The following is a 22,110-nucleotide window of genomic DNA, read 5'->3' as shown; positions in this document are numbered from 1 at the left end:
AGAGTCGGGGCTCGATCCCCATGATCCAGTTGGTTGTAAGTTCTTCCTTTATTTCGTCATTATATTTCAGCTCCATGTCCTTATACCCCAGCTCCGTGTCCCTATACCCCAGCTCCGTGTCCTTATACCCCAGCTCCGTGTCCCTATACCCCAGCTCCGTGTCCTTATACCCCAGCTCCGTGTCCCTATACCCCAGCTCCGTGTCCCCTATACCCCATCTCAGTGTCCTTATACCCCAGCTCCGTGTCCCTATACCCCAGCTCCGTGTCCTTATACCCCAGCTCCGTGTCCCTATACCCCAGCTCCGTGTCCCCTATACCCCATCTCAGTGTCTTTATACCCCAGCTCCGTGTCCTTTAACCCCAGCTCCGTGTCCCTATACCCCAGCTCCGTGTCCTTATACCCCAGCTCCGTGTCCCTATACCCCAGCTCCGTGTCCCTATACCCCAGCTCCGTGTCCTTATACCCCAGCTCCGTGTCCCTATACCCCAGCTCCGTGTCCCCTATACCCCATCTCAGTGTCCTTATACCCCAGCTCCGTGTCCTTTAACCCCAGCTCCGTGTCCTTATACCCAAGCTCCGTGTCCTTATACCCCAGTTCCGTGTCCTCATACCCCAGCTCCGTGTCCTTATACTCCAGCTCCGTGTCCTTATACCCCAGCTCCGTGTCATTATACCCCAGCTCCGTGTCATTATACCCCAGCTCCGTGTCCTCATACCCCATTTCCGTGTCCTCATACCCCAGATCCGCGTCCTTATACTCCAGCTCCATGTCCTTATACCCCAGCTCCGTGTCCTTATACCCCAGTTCCATGTCCTCATACCCCATTTCCGTGTCCTTAGACCCCAGTTCCACGTCCTTATACCCCAGCTCCGTGTCCTCATACCCCATTTCCGTGTCCTTAGACCCCAGTTCCACGTCCTTATACCCCAGCTCCGTGTTCTTACACCCCAGCTCCGTGTTCTTATGCCCCAGCTCCGTGTCCTTATACCCCAGCTTCGTGTCCACAGACCCCAGCTCCGTGTCCTTATGCCCCAGCTCCATGTCCACATACCCCAGCTCCGTGTCCTTATACCCCAGCTCCGTGTCCTTATACCCCAGCTCCGTGTCCTTATACCCCATTTCCGTGTCCTCATACCCAAGCTCCGTGTCCTCATACCCCATTTCCGTGTCCTCATACCTAAGCTCCGTGTCCTCATACCCCATTTCCGTGTCCTCATACCCAAGCTCCGTGTCCTTATACCCCAGCTCCGTGTCCTTATACCCCAGTTCCGTGTCCTTATACCCCAGTTCCGTGTCCTTATACCCCAGTTCCGTGTCCTTATACCCCAGTTCCGTGTCCTCATACCCCAGCTCCGTGTCCTTGTACCCCAGTTCCGTGTCCTTACACTCCAGCTCCGTGTCCTTATACCCCAGCTCCGTGTCCTTATACCCCAGTTCCGTGTCCTTATACTCCAGCTCCGTGTCCTTATACCCCAGCTCCGTGTCCTCATACCCCAGCTCCGTGTCCTTATACCCCAGCTCCGTGTCCCTATACCCATCTCAGTGTCCTTATAAACCAGCTCCGTGTCCCTATACCCCAGCTCCGTGTCCTTATACCCCAGCTCCGTGTCCCTATACCCCAGCTCCGTGTCCTTATACCCCAGCTCCGTGTCCCTATACCCCAGCTCCGTGTCCCCTATACCCCATCTCAGTGTCCTTATACCCCAGCTCCGTGTCCTTTAACCCCAGCTCCGTGTCCTTATACCCCAGTTCCGTGTCCTTATACTCCAGATCCGTGTCCTTATACCCCAGCTCCGTGTCATTATACCCCAGCTCCGTGTCCCTATACCCCAGCTCCGTGTCCTTATACCCCAGCTCCGTGTCCCTATACCCCAGCTCCGTGTCCTTATACCCCAGCTCCGTGTCCCTATACCCCAGCTCCGTGTCCCCTATACCCCATCTCAGTGTCCTCATACCCCAGCTCCGTGTCCTTATACTCCAGCTCCGTGTCCTTATACCCCAGCTCCGTGTCATTATACCCCAGCTCCGTGTCCCTATACCCCAGCTCCGTGTCCTTATACCCCAGCTCCGTGTTCCTATACCCCAGCTCCGTGTCCCCTATACCCCATCTCAGTGGCCTTATACCCCAGCTCCGTGTCCTTTAACCCCAGCTCCGTGTCCTTATACCCAAGCTCCGTGTCCTTATACCCCAGTTCCGTGTCCTCATACCCCAGCTCCGTGTCCTTATACTCCAGCTCCGTGTCCTTATACCCCAGCTCCGTGTTATTATACCCAAGCTCCGTGTCCTTATACCCCAGCTCCGTGTCATTATACCCCAGCTCCGTGTTGTACTGACTAGGGTGAGGTTGTTGTAATAGGGTGGGGGTGTGGTAGTAGGGTGATGGTGGAGTAGGGTGAGGGTGTTGTAGGGTGAGGGAGTAGTTGGGTGAGGGTGTAGTAGGGTGAGGGTGTAGTAGGGTGAGGGTGTTGTAGTAGGGTGAGGGTGTTGTTGGGTGAGGGTGTTGTAGTAAGGTGAGGGTGTTGTAGTAGGGTGAGGGAGTTGTAGGATGAGGGTGTAGTTGGGTGAGTGTGTAGTTGGTGAGGATGATGGAAGTTGAGAGTGCAGTAGAGTGAGGGTGTAGTAGGGTGCGGGTTTTGTAGTAGGGTGAGGGTGTTGTAGGGTGAGGGTGCAGTAGGGTGAGGGGTGTTGAAGTAAGGTGATGGTGTTGTAGTAGGGAGAGGGTGTAGTTGGGTGAGGGTATAGTTGGGTGAGGGTGTAGTTGGCTGAGGGTATAGTTGGGTGAGGGTGTAGTAGGGTGAGGGTGTAGTTGGGTGAGGGTGTTGTAGTAAGGTGATGGTGTTGTAGTAGGGTGAGGGTGTAGTTAGGTGAGGGTGTAGTAGGGTAAGGGTGTTGTTGGGTGAGGGTGCAGTAGGGTGAGGGTGTAGTTGAGTAAGGATGCAGTAGGGTGAGGGTGTAGTTGGGTGAGGGTGTTGTAGTAAGGTGATGGTGTTGTAGTAGGGTGAGGGTGTAGTTAGGTGAGGGTGTAGTAGGGTGAGGGTGTTGTTGCGTAAGAGTGCAGTAGGGTGAGGGTGTAGTTGGGTGAGGGTGTAGTAGGGTGAAAGTGTAGTATAGTGAGGGTTGAGTAGGGTGAGGGTGTTGTAGTAAGGTGAGGGTGTATTTGGGTGAGGATGTTGTTGGGTGAGGGTGTAGTTGGGTGAGAATGCAGTAGCGTGAGTGTGTAGTTGGGTGAGGGTGTAATTGGGTGTAGTTGGGTGAGGGTGTAGTAGGTGTAGTTGGGTAAGGGTGCAGTAGGGTGAGGGTGTTTGTTGGGTAAGGGTGCAGTAGGGTGAGGGTGTAGTTGAGTAAGGATGCAGTAGGGTGAGGGTGTAGTAGGGTGAGGGTGTTATTGGGTGAGGGAATAGTGGGGTGAGGGTGTAGAAGGGTGAGGGTATAGTTGGGTGAGGGTGAAGTTGGGTGAGGGTGTAGTAGGGTGAGGGTGTTGTTGGGTAAGGATGCAGTAGGATGAGGGTGTAGTTGGGTGAGGGTGTATTTGGGTGAGGGGGTTTAGAAGGGTGAGGGTGTTGTTTGGTAAGTGTGCAGTAGGGTGAGGGTGTAGTTGGGTGAGGGTGTAATAGAGTGAGGGTGTAGTTGGGTGAGGGTGTAGTTGGGTGAGGGTGTAGTAGGGTGAGGGTGTTGTTGGGTAAGGGTGCAGTAGAGTGAGGGTGTAGTTGGGTGAGAGTGTAATAGGGTGAGGGGTGTAGTTGGTGAGCGTGTAGTAGGGTGAGGGTGTAGTATGGGTTGGGTGTCGTAGGGTGTGGGTGTAGTAGGGTTAGGGTGTAGTTGGGTGAGGGTGTAGTTGGGTGAGGATGTAGTTAGGTGAGGGTGTAGTTGGGTGAGGGCTCAGAAGGGTGAGGTTGTAATAGGGTGAGGGTGTAGTATGGTGAGGGTGTAGTTGGGTGAGGGTGTAGTTGGGTGAGTGTGCAGTCGAGTGAGGGTGTAGTGGGGTGAGGGTGTAGTTTGGTGAGGGTGTAGTAGGGTGAAGGTGTAGTTGGGTGAGGGTGCAGTAGGGTGAGGGTGTAGTAGGGTAGGGTGTTGTTGTAGGGTGACGGTGTAGTAGAGTGAGGGTGTAGTAGGGTGTGGGCGTAGTTAGGTAAGGGTGTAGTAGGGTGAGGGTGTAGTTGGGTGAGGGTGTAGTAGGGAAAAGGGTGTGGTAGGATGAGGGTGTATTTGGGTGATGGTGTAGAAGAGTGAGGGTAAAGTTGGGTGAGGGTGTAGTAGGGAAAAGGGTGTGGTAGGATGAGGGTGTAGTTGGGTGAAGGGTGTAGTAGGGAGAGCGTGTAGTTTGGTGAGGGTGTTGTAAAGTTAGGGTGTGGTAGGATGAGGGTGTAGTAGGGTGAAGGTGTAGTAGAGTGAGTGTGTAGTAGGATGAGGGTGTAGTTAGGTGACGGTGTAGTAGGGTGAGGGTGTAGTAGGGTGAGGGTGTAATAGGGTGAAGGTGTAGTAGGATGAGGGTGTAGTTGGATAACGGTATAGTAGGGTGAGGGTGTAGTAGGATGAGGGTGTAGTAGGGTGAGGGTATAGTAGGATGAGGGTGTAGTAGGGGGAGGGTGTAGTAGGGTGAGGGTGTAGTATGGTGAGGGTGTAGTAAGATGAGGGTGAAGTAGGGTGAGGGTGTAGTATAGTGAGGGTGTAGTAGGGTGAAGGTGTAGGGTGAGGGTGTTGAAGGGTGAGGGAGTAGCATAGTGAGGGTGTAGTAGGGTGAAGGTGTAGTAGGGTGAGGGTGTAGAAGTGTGAGGGTGTATTAGGGTGAGGGTGTAGTATAGTGAGGGTATAGTAGGGTGAAGGTGTAGTAGGGTGTGGGTGTAGAAGGGTGAGGGTGTAGTAGGGTGAGGGTGTAGTAGGATGAGGGTGTAGAAGGGTGAAGGTGTAGCAAGGTGAGGGTGTAGTAGGGTGAGGGTGTAGTAGGGTGAGGGTGTAGTAGGGTTAGGGTGTAGTAGGGTGAGTGTGTAGAAGGGTGAGGGTGTAGTAAGGTGAGGGGGTAGTAGGGTGAGGGTGTAGTAGGGTGAGGGTGTAGAAGTGTGAGTGTGTAGTAGGGTGAGGGTGTAGTAGAGAGAGGGTGTAGTAGAGTGAGGGTGTATTAGAGTGAAGGTGTAGTAGGGTGAAGGTGTAGTAGGGTGAGGGTGTAGTAGAGTGCTGGTGTAGTAGGGTGAGGGTGTAGTAGGGTGAGGGTGTAGTAGGGTGAGGGTGTAGAAGGGTGAAGGTGCAGTAGGGTGAGGGTGTAGTAGAGTGAGGGTGTAGAAGGGTGAGGGTGTAGTAGGGTGAGGGTGTAGTAGGGTGACGGTGTAGTAGGGTGAGGGTGTAGTAGAGTGAGGGTGTAGTAGGGTGAGGGTGTAGTAGGGTGAAGGTGTAGTAGGGTGAGGGTGTAGTAGAGTGAAGGTGTAGTAGGGTGAAGGTGTAGTAGGGTGAGGGTGTAGTAGAGTGAGGGTGTAGTAGGGTGAGGGTGTAGTAGGGTGAGGGTGTAGTAGGGTGAGGGTGTAGTAGGGTGAGGGTGTAGTAGGGTGAGGGTGTAGAAGGGTGAGGGTGTAGTAGAGTGAGTGTGTTGTAGGGTGAGGGTGTAGTAGGGTGAGGGTGTAGTAGGGTGAGGGTGTAGTAGGGTGAGGGTGTAGTAGGGTGAGGGTGTAGTAGGGTGAGGGTGTAGTAGGGTGAGGGTGTAGTAGGGTGAGGGTGTAGTAGGGTGAGGGTGTAGTAGGGTGAGGGTGTAGTAGGGTTAGGGTGTAGTAGGGTGAGAGAGTTAGGGTTGTAAAGGAACTGTTCAATGTTGTTTACTTCAGCCTTTGTTAAGGTAACATGATATTGTGCACGGCGGTGAGGTGCCCCCTTAGGGGTGAGGCCGGGGTCCTGTGTCCCTCCCCTGAGAGGTGAGGGGTCCTGTGTCCCTTCCCTGAGAGGTGAGGGGTCCTGTGTCCCTCCCCTGAGAGGTGAGGGGTCCTGTGTCCCTCCCCTGAGAGGTGAGGGGTCCTGTGTCCCTCCCCTGAGAGGTGAGGGGTCCTGTGTCCCTCCCCTGAGAGGTGAGTGGTCCTGTGTCCCTCCCCGGAGAGGTGAGGGGTCCTGTGTCCCTCCCCTGAGAGGTGAGGGGTCCTGTGCCCCTCCCCTGAGAGGTGAGGGGTCTTGTGTCCCTCCCCTGAGAGGTGAGGGGTCTTGTGTCCCTCCCCTGAGAGGTGAGGGGTCCTGTGTCCCTCCCCTGAGAGGTGAGGGGTCCTGTGTCCCTCCCCTGAGAGGTGAGGGGTCTTGTGTCCCTCCCCTGAGAGCTGAGGGGTCCTGTGTCCCTCCCCTGAGAGGTGAGGGGTCCTGTGTCCCTCCCCTGAGAGGTTAGGGGTCCTGTGTCCCTCCCCTGAGAGGTGAGGGGTCCTGTGTCCCTCCACTGAGAGGTGAGGGGTCCTGTGTCCCTCCCCTGAGAGGTGAGGGGTCCTGTGTCCCTCCCCTGAGAGGTGAGGGGTCCTGTGTCCCTCCCCTGAGAGGTGAGGGGTCCTGTGTCCCTCCCCTGAGAGGTGAGTGGTCCTGTGTCCCTCCCCGGAGAGGTGAGGGGTCCTGTGTCCCTCCCCTGAGAGGTGAGGGGTCCTGTGCCCCTCCCCTGAGAGGTGAGGGGTCTTGTGTCCCTCCCCTGAGAGGTGAGGGGTCTTGTGTCCCTCCCCTGAGAGGTGAGGGGTCCTGTGTCCCTCCCCTGAGAGGTGAGGGGTCCTGTGTCCCTCCCCTGAGAGGTGAGGGGTCTTGTGTCCCTCCCCTGAGAGCTGAGGGGTCCTGTGTCCCTCCCCTGAGAGGTGAGGGGTCCTGTGTCCCTCCCCTGAGAGGTGAGGGGTCCTGTGTCCCTCCCCTGAGAGGTGAGGGGTCCTGTGTCCCTCCACTGAGAGGTGAGGGGTCCTGTGTCCCTCCCCTGAGAGGTGAGGGGTCCTGTGTCCCTCCCCTGAGAGATGAGGGGTCATGTGCCCCTCCCCTGAGAGGTGAAGGGTCTTGTGCCAATCCCCTGAGAGGTGAGGGTCTTGTGACCCTCCCCTGAGAGGTGAGGGGTCTTGTGCCCCTCCCCTGAGAGGTGAGGGGTCCCTGTGTCCCTCTCCTGAAAGGTGAGGAGTCCTGTGTCTCTCCACTGAGAGGTGAAGGGGTCCCATCCCTATAAAATCCGCTAGCCACCATCACTGTTCCATCCACTAGCCACCATCACTGTACCATCCACTAGCCACCATCACTGTACCATCCACTAGCCACCATCACTGTACCATCCACTAGCCACCATCACTGTACCATCCACTAGCCACTAGCCACCATCAGTATACCATCCACTAGCCACTGGCTACCATCACTCTACCATCCACTAGCCACTAGCCACCATCACTGTACCATCCACTAGCCACCAACTCTATTCCATCCACTAGCCACTAGCCACCATCACTATACCATCCACTTGCCACTAGCTACTATCACTATAACTACCACTAGACACTAGCCACCATCACTATACCATCCACTAACCACCATCACTGTACCATCCACTAGCCACTAGCCACCATCACTATACCATCCACTAGCCACTAGCTACCATCACTGTACCATCCACAAGCTACCATCACTATACCATCCACTAGCTACCATCACTATACCATCCACTAGCTACCACCACTATACAATCCACTAGCCACCATCACTATACCATCCACTAGCCACTAGCTACCGTCACTGTACCATCCACTAGCCACTAGCCACCATCACTATACCATCCACTAGCCACCATAACTATACCACCCACTAGCCACTAGCCACCATCACTATACCATCCACTATCTACTAGCTACCTTCACTATACAATCCACTAGTCACTAGCCACCTTCACTATACAATGCACTAGCCATTAGCTACAATCACTATACCATCCACTACCTACTAGCAACCATCACTATACCATCCACTATTCACCATCATTGTACCATCCACTAGCCACTAGCTCCCATCTCTGTACCATTCACTAGCCACTAGCTACCATCACTGTACCATTCACTAGCCACTAGCTACCATCACTATAGCATCCACTAGCCACTAACAACCATCACTGTACCATCCACTAGACACTAGCCACCATCACTGTACCATCCACTAGCCACTAGCTATCATCACTATACCATCCACTAGACACTAACCACCAACACTGTACCAGCCACTAGCCACTAGCTACCATAACTATACCATCCACTATCCACCATCACTGTACCATCCACTAGCCACAAACAACCATCACTGTACCATCCACTAGCCATTAGCCACAATCACTATACCATCCACTAGTCACCATCATTGTACCATCCACTAGCTACTAGCCACCATCACTATACTATCCACTAGCCACTGTCCACAATCACTGTACCATCCACAAGCCACTAGCAAACATCACTGTACCATCCACTAGCCACTAGCTACCATCACTGTACCATCCACTAGCCACTAGCTACCATCACTGTACCATCTACTAGCCACTAGCTACCATCACTGTACCCTCCACTAGCCACTATTCACAATCACTGAACCATCCACTGGCCACTAGCAACCTTCACTGTACCATCTACTAGCCTCTAGCAACCATCACTGTACCATCCACTAGCCACTAGCTACCATCACTATACCATCCACCAGCCACTAGCCACTATCACAATACCACCCACTAGCCACTAGCAACTATCACTATACCCTCCACTAGCCACTAGCTACCATCACTGTACCATCCACTAGCCACTAGCTACCATCACTGTACCATCCACTAGCCACCAGTCACTATCACAATACCATCCACTAGCCACTAGCCACTATCACTATACCCTCCACTAGCCACTAGCTACCATCACTGTACCATCCACTAGCCACTAGCTACTATCACTGTACCATCCACTAGCCACTAGCTACCATCACTGTACCATCCAATAGCCGCTAGCCACCATCACTGTACCATCCACCCGCCACTAGCCACTATCACAATACCATCCACTAGCCACTAGCAATTATCACTATACCCTCCACTAGCCACTAGCTACCATCACTGTACCATCCACTAGCCACTAGCTACCTTCACTGTACCATCCACTAGCCACCTTCACTGTACCATCCACTAGCCACTAGCCACCATCACTATACCATCCACTGGCCACTAGCAACCATCACTGTACCATCTACTAGCCTCTAGCAACCATCACTGTCCCATCCACTAGCCACCATCATTGTACCATCCACTAGCCACCATCATTGTGCCATCCACTAGACACTAGCCACCATCACTATACCATCGACTAGCGTCTAGCCACCATTACTATACCATCCTCTAGCCACTGGCTACCATCAGTATACCATCCACTAGCCACCATCACTATACCATCCACTAGCCACCATCACTGTACCATCCACTAGACACTAGCCACCATCACTACACAATCCACTAGCCACTAGCTACCATTACTACACCATCCACTAGCTACCATCACTATACCATCCACTAGCTACCATCACTGTACCATCCACTAGCCACTAGCCACCATCACTTTACCATTCACTAGCTACTAGCCACCATCACTATACCAGCCACTAGCTACCATCACTATACCATCCACTAGCTACCATCACTATACCATCCACTAGCCACTAGCCACCATCACTGTACCATCCACTAGCTACCATCACTATACCATCCACTAGACACTAGCCACCATCACTGTACCATCCACTAGCAACTAGCTACCATCACTATACCATCCACTAGCCACCATCACTGTACCATCCACTAGCCACTAGCAACCATCATTGTACCATCCACTAGCCACCATCTCTGTTCCATCCACTAGCCACTAGCCACCATCACTATACCATCCACTAGCCACTAGCCACCATCACTATACCATCCTCTAGTCACCAACATTGTAGCATCCACTAGCTACTAGCCACCATCATTATACCATCCACTAGCCACTGTTCGCAATCACTGTACGAACCACAAGCTACTAGCAGCCATCACTGTACCATCCACTAGCCACTAGCTACCTTCACTGTACCATCCACTAGCCACCTTCACTGAACCATCCACTAGCCACTATTCACAATCACTGTACCATCCACTAGCCACTAGCAACCATCACTGTAGCATCCACCCGCCACTAGCCACTATCACTATACCATCCACTAGCCACTAGCCACTATCACTATATCCTCCACTAGCCACTAGCTACCATCACTGTACCATCCACTAGCCACTAGCTACCATCACTGTACCATCCACTAGCCGCTAGCCACCATTACTGTACCATGCACTAACTACAATCCCTATACCATCCACTAGCCACTATCACTATACGATCCACTAGCCACTTGCCACTTTCACTATACCATCGACTTGCTATTCGCTACCATCTCTATACCATCCACTAGCCACCATCACTATACCATCCACTAGCCACTAGCCACCTTCACTGTACCATCCACTAGACACTAGCCACCATCACTGTACCATCCACTAGCTACCATCACTGTACCATCCACTAGCCACTAGCTACCACCACTATACCATCAACTAGCCACCATCACTCTAACATCCACTAGCCACTAGCCACCGTCACTATACCATCCACCATCCACTAGCCACCTAGTACTTCCTTTCACTCTAGCACTAATACAATTATGTGATCCAATTTCTGATTCAATTTTTCTTGTCCTATTATTTCATGCCAGTTTTGTATTTTGTAAACCCCACAATTATTCGTCCAGTCTCATGTGGCGTCTTGCAAGGACCGTAAAGATTCCTGTCTACGATAACATCCTTGTTCAGGAGCTGTGTAATTGCTCACTTTTGTGGGGAAGTGGACGGCTTCTGTGACTGATAAACAGATAAGGTAATGGCGGGAGTTAATTGGTGGTTGTTTCACCGCTAATATGTTGTTCGTAATGGTAGCTGTTATCTTTAGGTGTTATCTTGGTGTGGTGATCTTGATATTGTTCAAGTTAATCACATTTTCAAAAGTCGATATCAGTAGGAGCTATTATGAGGATTCGAACCCCCCATGTTTGGTACTCTGTGTTGTAGACCACTACGCCACAAAGATGTAGAGTAATGCATCCACAGGATTCCACTGAATCCTCAAGGGGGTGATGGGGCTTCCTTCTGAAGCCCAAGACCCATCGAGGAGTTAAAGAGAGCCAGTAGTAGGGAGTGCAAAGTATCGACAAATGGAATATTTTTCGGCCATTTGTCTATACGCTGTAGGGGGTTCCAGGCAAATTTGGCAAAGGGCCGATTTGGAGTTAAAGGTTTCTTATGGGGAAAGTAATATTCGAGATTTTAGAAGTTTGCTATGAGTTCTTACAAGGAAAATATTTTCAGAGATCTCAGAAGTTTGTTAAGAGTTCTTATGGGGAAAATAATTTCAGAGATCATAGAAGTTTGTTAAGGATTTCTTATGAGAAAAATAATTTCAGAGATCTTAGAAGTTTGTTAAGAGTTCTTATGGGAGAAATTCAAAATTTTTCAAGTTCAATTTTATGAAAATATTTCAGAGTTTGTGTAATCATAGAAGTTTATTTACGAGTTTATGACCGAAATTTGGACAAACGACCATTTTCAGATAATGTGTTCATAGAAGTTTTGTTAAGGAAAACATACATCTTAGACGTGACTTTTAGTTTTATATCCATTTACATCTGTTTCACCTGTAAAAGTCCGAAATTGAACAGAGACCAGTTTAAACACCAAAAATTATTCAGAGACCATTTGAAGACCAATTTTCTTCAGAGTCCATTTCAGACCAATTTTTTTCAGCGACCGTTTAAGACAGAGATTATTTTAGATTCAAAATAGTCCGAGCCCAGTAAAATTCGTCGGAGCCCAGTAAAGAGAGAAAATTAGCCAGAGTCCAGTTTAAGCCCCAAAATTCGTCAGAGTCCAGTTAAAGACCAAAATTAGGCAGAGTCCCTTAATGACCGAAAATTAGTCAGAGTCCACTTTGAGACCAAAATATTTCAGAGCTTTACTTACACTTGAGTTCTTTAAAGAGTTCTTAGGGAGGAAATTAAAATATTGTCAAAGTCCAATAAAGACTTAAAAATTAATAAATTTAAAACATAGTTATTTCAGACATAGTAAATAAGATCCAAATAATTAACAAACTCCAGCTCTCGTCGCCGCCTTAGTTTATCCCCGTAACTTCTTTACTGAGAGTCCAATCCTCCTAAAATTTTAAATGATCATATTTCAAACGCAGTACAATATGACAATTTAGTTAGCGAGCTTCAGCTTTTGTCCTCAGCCTTAGTTTCTTCACCTATCTTCGTTAATAACCCATTAATTTTCCTGAAATTTAAACCTGTCGTACTTCTAACTAAGTAAACAAAGAAAAATAGTGTTACCGAACTCTAGCTCTTGTCCTCGGTCTTAGTTCTCTCTTGCAAATTCACTACTATCAGTCCAAATCCCCCAGAGATTTAAACCCCCAACTACATTTCCAGACCTCCTGTAAAATAAATTAAAAGCAAATTACCGAGTTCCAACTCTTGTTCTCCGCCTTAGTTGCCTTTAGTATCTAACTAAATCCCTTAAAATTTAAAACCTAGCTATTTCAGATGTAGTAAATAAAGCCAGTGCAGTTAATGAGTTTCAACTCTTGTTCCCTGCTTAGCTCATTTGTTCATGTTCTTTATTATCAGACCAAATCCCCCGAGATTTAAGATCACTATATTTCTAATGTAGTAAAAAATGACATTAGCCGAGCTCCATTTCCTTTCCTCTGCATTAGATCATCAAACATAAATATTTCAGATCAAGGCTCTCTCTAAAGTCTATCAAAAGTAAACATCATGTCTTTTAATACCTTTTTGTACTCTCCTATATGTAAAATAATCACCAACGTGCTATTATTCACACGGTCAGATTGTACCCTACTCTCATGACCCTTTCTTTACCCAAGTAAGCAACAATCACTCGGTCAAAAATCACACCTTACCCTTTCTGTTACGGCCCTCTCGAGTCGCAACCGGGTTCTTTCTCTGATGTTGTTAGAGGTAGGGTATCCGGCCCCAAGCTAGTAGTGGCTTTCAAGGGATGTGATCTGTAACGCAAGTAAATTAAAGGGGAAGGGAGACAAAGGCAAAAACTTAATAATATAATTATCACCATCACCATAAATAATATATAAATTAATCACACGGGGGAGGTATAAACACTATTATATACAACGTAGTCTTCCTCTGAAGACTCTGGACGTTCACGGTGCTCAACGGTGCTAAGCTCTTGGTCCTCTTGTGGCCTCACGATGAATCCTTCGATTCTCTTGAGTCTACCCTGGCCACAGGCCAGCCAAATCACAGTTCCACTGGGGGCACCGTCGTGGAGGCCGTCAACCACAAATCCAGCCTGTAGCTGGCAGGTTCCAATCAGCAACGCTGGTTAGGCCACTCCACGACCGATATTAGGTTTGCAAGCCCTAGTCAGGAGCCTCGTGTGGTCCCACAGATCACTCTCCTCACCACAACACCCCAGTTGTTAAGCGTCTCCACCAGTCAGCCCCGGGTACGACAATCCCTCAGCTGCCACGTCACAGGCAGGCTAACACCAGTGTTCATCCGGGGGGTGACTCACAGCTGCTGCAGCAAATACTTGGAGACTAGACGGCTGCCTTGGGTAGACTGATCCAACTTCCATTACAGCAGTCCCAGGTCGACTCTGTAATCACACACGTCATCAGTAATAGGGACACTCTAGGGCACCTCACTTACAGGCTTAGACACAAACGCCCACCTATCCACTCCATAGATGGCGTTGCTGTCTAAGCTCTACCTCACCAGAGGTCAGCAGCGGCTGTGTTATGAGCTGATCAGGATGGGAAACTAGCCCTTGTGGCCAGTATATCTCGTCCTCACTAGGTGGCGTCGTCCATTTGGAGGGGGGTTTCGGGAGCTGACCCACAGATGGCGCGGTCGTCATTGCTCCGTGCTTGAACGCTGGGCTCGGGTCCGTAACACTTTCCCTCCCTTACCTTCTCATCCCTTACCTTCCCTTCCTTTACCTTTCCCAACGCCCTTTCGCCCTTCATCTCACTCTCACCCCTTACTCCCCCTTACCTTCTCATCCCTTACCTCCCCCTTCATCTCGCCCATTCGCCATCTTATCCAAAACCTTCAATAATCCTAATGTATTTGTATATTTTCTCCATATTCACTGTGTTCTTCGCATTCTCATCCATGTTCACTCAATGTTTTTCAAATGTTCATAGCATGTCAGTTCATAATTTCACCAGTTTCTCCATTTTTCAGTGATCTTTGTCATATTCTCATAATGTTCTCTACACTTTCTAATATTTTTTTCTTTGTGTTATTTATCATATTTTCATGTTCTCTTCAAGTTCATATTCCCCACAAGTTCACTGCAAATCAACATATTCTCTTACATGTTCTTTAAGATCAAATGTACCAGGACAAACTTTTCTCGTTTTTAACTAAAAGTATTCGTCAATCAACTGAAATAGACATTTTCATTATTTTTTCAGTTCGTTTCTAAACTAAAATAAAACTTGTCTCAACTGAAAATAGTCAAGTGTAGCCTCTTTCCAACATTGTTCTTAACTAAAGTAACCTTTCACTTCGCTACAAATAGTCAAATGTAACTTCGTTCAATACCGTTCTTAACAGCCATTATGATTTGTCAAGTAGGAAATTATAGCCAAAGATTTCTTTCATCGCTGTTCATAACTGACATTATACTTTGTGGAGCACAAAAAATAGTCTCTGTCATCATATTTTCTTGTCTTTCCTCAACTAAAAATAGTCAAATGGAACATCGTTCTACACTTTTGTAACTAACAGTATACTTCAAAGAGTAAGAAAAGTAGTCAAAGACACTCTTCGAGACATCAAAGACACTCTTCGAGACATCAAAGACACTCTTCGGGACATCAAAGACACTCTTCGGGACATCAAAGACACTCTTCGGGACATCAAAGACACCCCTCGAGACATCAAAGACACTCTTCGGGACATCAAAGACACTCTTCGAGACATCAAAGACACTCTTCGGGACATCAAAGACACTCTTCGGGACATCAAAGACACCCTATGAGACATCAAAGACACAATCAAAAACGTCAAAATACTGTTCAAGTCCATAAAAGTTATACTCAGAGTTATCAAAAAGTTAATTTCAGACATCTTCGTTCATCAAAGTTATTCTCAGGGCCATTTAAGTTATTCTCAGAGACATCAAAGTTATTCTCTAAGTCATCAAAAGTTATTCTCAGAGTCATCAAAAGGTATTCTCACGTCCTCAAAAGTTAATCTCAATCATCAAAGTTGATCTCTAAGTCATCAACAGTTGTTCTCTAAGACATCAAAGTCATTCTCAGTCCTCAAAACGTAATCTCTAAGTCATCAAAGATATCCTGAGTCATCAAAAAGGATTCTCAGGTCCTCAATAGTTATTCGAAGACATCAAAAGTTTTTCTCTAAGACATCAAAAGGTTATTCTCAATCATCAAAGTTAATCTCTAAGTCACCTTCGTTATTCAGAGAAGCCTTCTGAGACATCCCTCGTTCAACAAAGCTGTCCTCAGATCAATCAAAAAAAGTTAATCTCAGTCATCAAAGTTATTCTCTAAGTAATTTTCGTTCATCAGAGAAGCTTTCTAAGATATCTTCGTTCATCAAAGTTGTTCTCAAAGACATCAATGTTGTTCTTTAAGACATCTTCAGACATAAAATATCTCTCCAAAATGTAACTAGTTCAGCTTTTCATATCAAACTTACATAACCTAACTTACCTAACCTAACCTAACTTATCTAACCTATCCTAACTTAACCTATTCCATCCTAACTTAACGTACCTTACCTAACCTAAACCAACTAACCTAACATAACCTAACTTAACTAACCTAACCTCCTTGTAACTTAACGTACCTTACCTAACCTGACCTAACTTAACCTAACTTAACTAACCTAACCCAACCTTACCAAACTTAACCTAACCTAACCCAACCTAACCTATCGTAACCTAACCTAACAACCTAACCTAACCTAACTTAACTAACCTAATCCAACCCAACCTAACCTAATCCAACCAAACACAACCTAACCCAACCTAACCTAACCTAACCTAACTTAACCTAACCTAACCCAATCTAACCTACCCTAAATTAACGTAAATTACCTAACCTAACCAATCCAAACTTGACTAACCTATCCTAACTTAACTAACCTATTCTAACTTAACTAACCTAACCTATCCTAACCTAACCTAACCTAACTTAACATAACCTAACCCATCCTAACTTAATGCACCTTACCTAACCTAACCCAACATAACCTAACCCAAACTAACTTAATGTAACTTACTTAACCTATCTTACCTAACCTATCCTAAGATAACTTACCTAACTTACCTAACAAAACTTACCCAAACTGATGTAACCTAACTTACCTAGTCCAACTCACCCAACCAGACATGACCTAACTTACATAAATATTCCTGCTTCTCCTTTGTGTTTCGTCAATCAATTTCTCATATTCATTTGTTCGTTTCAATGGTTATTTTTCTAAATGGTCATTTATGCATTTCAAGCGCTATTTGTTAAAGATTGGGTGTTTAAGCATTTCAAAGGATTTTTGTTATATATAGGCATTTACTCGATTCAAGGGTTAATTTCTCAAATGGTCACTTATGCATTTCAAGGGTTATTTGGTAAAGTTATGGTATTTTTTGTATTTAAAGGGATATTTGTTAGAAATGTAAGTTTAAAAATGAAAGAATAACTTTTGATGACTCAGAATATCTTTGATGATTTAGAGATTACGTTTTGATGACTCTGAGAATGAGTTTGATGTCTTAGAGAACAACTTTTGATGACTTAGAGAACAACTTTGATGATTGAGATTAACTTTTGAGGACGTGAGAATACCTTTTGATGACTCCGAGAATAACTTTAGATGTCTCTGAGAATAACTTTAGATGTCTCTGAGAATAACTTTGATGAACGAAGATGTCTGAGATTAACTTTTTGATAACTCTGAGAATAATTTTTACGGACTTGAGTAGTATTTTGACGTTTTTGAGTGTTTCTTTGATTGTGTCTTTGATGTCTCGAGGGGTGTCTTTGATGTCTCGAGGGGTGTCTTTGATGTCTCGAGGGGTGTCTTTGATGTCTCGAAGGGTGTCTTTGATGTCTCGAGGGGTGTCTTTGATGTCTCGAGGAGTGTCTTTGATGTCTCGAGGGGTGTCTTTGATGTCTCGAGGGGTGTCTTTGATGTCTCGAGGGGTGTCTTTGATGTCTCGAGGGGTGTCTTTGATGTCTCGAGGGGTGTCTTTGATGTCTCGAGGGGTGTCTTTGATGTCTCGAGGGGTGTCTTTGATGTCTCGAGGGGTGTCTTTGATGTCTCGAGGGGTGTCTTTGATGTCTCGAGGGGTGTCTTTGATGTCCCGAAGAGTGTCTTTGATGTCCCGAAGAGTGTCTTTGATGTCCCGAAGAGTGTCTTTGATGTCTCGAAGAGTGTCTTTGATGTCTCGAAGAGTGTCTTTGACTACTTTTCTTACTCTTTGAAGTATACTGTTAGTTACAAAAGTGTAGAACGATGTTCCATTTGACTATTTTTAGTTGAGGAAAGACAAGAAAATATGATGACAGAGACTATTTTTTGTGCTCCACAAAGTATAATGTCAGTTATGAACAGCGATGAAAGAAATCTTTGGCTATAATTTCCTACTTGACAAATCATAATGGCTGTTAAGAACGGTATTGAACGAAGTTACATTTGACTATTTGTAGCGAAGTGAAAGGTTACTTTAGTTAAGAACAATGTTGGAAAGAGGCTACACTTGACTATTTTCAGTTGAGACAAGTTTTATTTTAGTTTAGAAACGAACTGAAAAAATAATGAAAATGTCTATTTCAGTTGATTGACGAATACTTTTAGTTAAAAACGAGAAAAGTTTGTCCTGGTACATTTGATCTTAAAGAACATGTAAGAGTATATGTTGATTTGCAGTGAACTTGTGGGGAATATGAACTTGAAGAGAACATGAAAATATGATAAATAACACAAAGAAAAAAATATTAGAAAGTGTAGAGAACATTATGAGAATATGACAAAGATCACTGAAAAATGGAGAAACTGGTGAAATTATGAACTGACATGCTATGAACATTTGAAAAACATTGAGTGAACATGGATGAGAATGCGAAGAACACAGTGAATATGGAGAAAATATACAAATACATTAGGATTATTGAAGGTTTTGGATAAGATGGCGAATGGGCGAGATGAAGAGGGAGGTAAGGGGGAGTAAGGGGTGAGGGTGAGATGAAGGGCGAAAGGGCGTTGGGAAAGGTAAAGGAAGGGAAGGTAAGGGATGAGAAGGTAAGTGAGGCAAAGGGTAAGGTGTGATTTTTGACCGAGTGATTGTTGCTTACTTGGGTAAAGAAAGGGTCATGAGAGTAGGGTACAATCTGACCGTGTGAATAATAGCACGTTGGTGATTATTTTACATTTAGGAGAGTACAAAATGGTATTAAAAGACATGATGTTTACTTTTGATAGACTTTAGAGAGAGCCTTGATCTGAAATATTTATGTTTGATGATCTAATGCAGAGGAAAGGAAATGGAGCTCGGCTAATGTCATTTTTTACTACATTAGAAATATAGTGATCTTAAATCTCGGGGGATTTGGTCTGATAATAAAGAACATGAACAAATGAGCTAAGCAGGGAACAAGAGTTGAAACTCATTAACTGCACTGGCTTTATTTACTACATCTGAAATAGCTAGGTTTTAAATTTTAAGGGATTTAGTTAGATACTAAAGGCAACTAAGGCGGAGAACAAGAGTTGGAACTCGGTAATTTGCTTTTAATTTATTTTACAGGAGGTCTGGAAATGTAGTTGGGGGTTTAAATCTCTGGGGGATTTGGACTGATAGTAGTGAATTTGCAAGAGAGAACTAAGACCGAGGACAAGAGCTAGAGTTCGGTAACACTATTTTTCTTTGTTTACTTAGTTAGAAGTACGACAGGTTTAAATTTCAGGAAAATTAATGGGTTATTAACGAAGATAGGTGAAGAAACTAAGGCTGAGGACAAAAGCTGAAGCTCGCTAACTAAATTGTCATATTGTACTGCGTTTGAAATATGATCATTTAAAATTTTAGGAGGATTGGACTCTCAGTAAAGAAGTTACGGGGATAAACTAAGGCGGCGACGAGAGCTGGAGTTTGTTAATTATTTGGATCTTATTTACTATGTCTGAAATAACTATGTTTTAAATTTTAGGGAAATTGATCTGTTACTAAAGAAGGTACTGGGGGATAAAGTAAGGCGGAAACAGGAGCTAGAACTTGTTTACTGACATGATCTATTTTACTATGTCTGAAATATGATGTAGTAAAAATATGTTTAAAATTGGGCTAACATTGGGCTATTAGTAGCGAAAATGTGGTCTCTCACAAATTTGGGTCTTAAACTGGACTCTGATGAAAATTGGTCTGAAAATGGTCTCTGAATAGTTTTTGGTGTTTAAACTGGTCTCTGTTCAATTTCTGACTTTTTCAGGTGAAACAGATGTAAATGAATATAAAACTAAAAGTCACGGCTAAGATGTCTGTTTTCCTTAACAAAACTTCTATGAACACATTCTCTGAAAATGGTCGTTTTTCCAAATTTCGGTCGTAAATTCGTAAATAAACTTCTATGATTACACGAACTCTGAAATATTTTCATAAAACTGAACTGTGAACAATTTTGAATTTCACCCATAAGAACTTTTAACAAACTTCTAAGATCTCTGAAATTATTTTTCTCATAAGAAATCCTTAACAAATTTCTATGATCTCTGAAATTATTTTCCTCATAAGAACTCTTAACAAACTTCTATAATCTCTGAAATTATTTTCCCCTTAAGAACTCTTAGCAAACTTCTAAAATATCGAAATTATTTTCCCCATAAGAAACCTTAACAAACTTTTAAAATCTCGGAAACGTATTTGTCGATACGTTGCACTCCCTACTACCATATCCCAGGTTGATTGGCCTTTCATGTCGTGGTGTAGTGGGCTAAGGCGTGTGCTTGGGAGCAGCAAGTGTGTGTGGGTTCGAATCCTGATTGGAACTTCTGTTGATTTACTCACTGAGTCATCTCCTTAATGGGTGGGACATTAACAGAGGCCTGACAGCTGATTGGTCAGCGCTTTGGATTCGTAATCCTGAGGTTCCGAGTTAACTACAATTGTAGAAAACTACAATTTCTGTCGTTGTATACAAATTTAATTGTAATTCAACTTCAATTAAAAATGGGAGGATTGCGATTGCTTGCACTCATTTTTGAGGAATGCGACGGTCACGCCCGCGAAAATATCGCGAAGAACAGCGAATTTTCCTCTATTCTTTAATATTTAAATGCGTTGCCTCTGAGGACTGGCTTATGCATAAATTGCCGTCATAAATTAACTAAATTTATTCCAAACTAATTAAAATACAACTCCCTCATGGGATACAATACCATTTTATCCGAGTATGAACGTTTCTTCCCCGGCCCGTCCTCCTAATGTTCCCCCAACGTCAAGAAACAGTCGTGCTAAAGTGCCTAGCTTATCCTAAACTAACAGAGGACCCAAAACAGAAAACGGGATAGTATGTCAATTTCGTGAACCACTACTATTTTCTAGTGCTACAGTTTTTGGCCATAGGAAGACTATATGTCAAAATGCGACGTTCTATTAGGAGATTAATAGATACTAATATAATTTTTTTATAATTTATAATTTAAATTAATATAATTATATTCTTTACTAATATAATAAAAAGCTGTTACTGAAAGCTAACTACTAATAATATATAGTATGGATATTTATGAAACTCTCTGTCTCTGTCTCTGTCTGTGTCTCTGGGTCTGTGTCTCTGGGCCTCTGTCTCTGTGTCTGACTCTGTGTCTCTGTGTCTCTGTTTCTCTATGTGTTTCTCTGTCTCTGTCTCTGTCTCTGTGTCTCTGTGTCTCTGTGTTTTTCTGACTCTGTCTCTCTGTCTCTCTGTCTCTGTCTCTGTCTCTCTGTCTCTCTGTCTCTGTGTTTCTGTGTCTCTGTGTCTCTGTCTCTGTCTCTGTGTCTCTGTGTCTCTGTCTCTGTCTCCGTATCTCTGTCTCTGTGTCTCTGTCTCTGTGTCTCTGTCTCTGTGTCTCTGTCTCTGTGTCTCTGTCTCTGTCTCCGTATCTCTGTCTCTGTCTCTGTGTCTCTGTGTGTGTCTCTCTCTATGTGTCTCAGTCTCTGTGTCTCTGTCTCTGTGTCATTGTGTCTCTGTCCCTGTGTCTCTTTCTCTGTGTCTCTGTGTCTGTCTGTCTCTGTGCCTCTGCCTCTGAGTCTCTGTGTCTCTGTACTCACCTATTTGTACTCACCTATTTGTGCTTGCGGGGGTTGAGCTTTGGCTCTTTGGTCCCGCCTCTCAACTGTCAATCAACTGGTGTACAGATTCCTGAGCCTACTGGGCTCTATCATATCTACATTTGAAACTGTGTATGGAGTCAGCCTCCACCACATCACTTCCTAATGCATTCCATCCGTTAACTACTCTGACACTGAAAAAGTTCCTTCTAACGTCTCTGTGGCTCATGTGGGTACTCAGTTTCCACCTGTGTCCCCTTGTTCGCGTCCCACCAGTGTTGAATGGTTTATCCTTGTTTACCCGGTCCATTCCCCTCAGGATTTTGTATGTTGTGATCATGTGTCTCCTGACTCTTCTATCTTCCAGTGCTGTAAGGTGCATTTCCCGCATCCTTTCCTCGTAACTCATGCCTCTTAGTTCTGAGACTAGTCTAGTGGCATACCTTTGAACTTTTTCCAGCTTCGTCTTGTGCTTGACTAGGTACGGGCTCCATGCTGGGGCCGCATACTCCAGGATTGGTCTTTCATATGTGGTGTACAAGATTCTGAATGATTCCTTACATAGGTTCCTGAACGCTGTTCTGATGTTAGCCAGCCTCGCATATGCCGCAGACGTTATTCTTTTTATGTGGGCTTCAGGAGACAGGTTTGGTGTGATATCAACTCCTAGATCTTTCTCTCTGTCCATTTCATTAAGTACTTCAT

At 45.7% G+C, this 22,110-nt stretch overlaps 1 protein-coding gene across 1 annotated transcript in view; it reads right to left on the bottom strand.

Annotated features, from left to right (window-relative positions):
* Window positions 1-481: 481 nt before the first annotated feature.
* Window positions 482-22,110, bottom strand: part of LOC138351321 (golgin subfamily A member 6-like protein 7) — a 24,450-nt gene continuing 2,821 nt past the window's right edge. Inside the window, exons 2-3 of the mRNA XM_069303009.1 lie at window positions 2,108-2,338; window positions 482-1,532 (exon numbers count right to left, since the gene is read on the bottom strand). Of these exons, the coding sequence (XP_069159110.1) occupies window positions 482-1,532; window positions 2,108-2,338 (1,282 nt within the window). The remainder of the gene's footprint in view (window positions 1,533-2,107; window positions 2,339-22,110) is intronic.

Source organism: Procambarus clarkii, chromosome 5 (assembly GCF_040958095.1).
Source record: "Procambarus clarkii isolate CNS0578487 chromosome 5, FALCON_Pclarkii_2.0, whole genome shotgun sequence".
Classification (NCBI taxonomy): domain Eukaryota; kingdom Metazoa; phylum Arthropoda; class Malacostraca; order Decapoda; family Cambaridae; genus Procambarus; species Procambarus clarkii.
The sequence above is the reverse complement of the archived record's forward strand: the minus strand, read 5'-3'. Positions and strand labels throughout refer to the sequence as shown.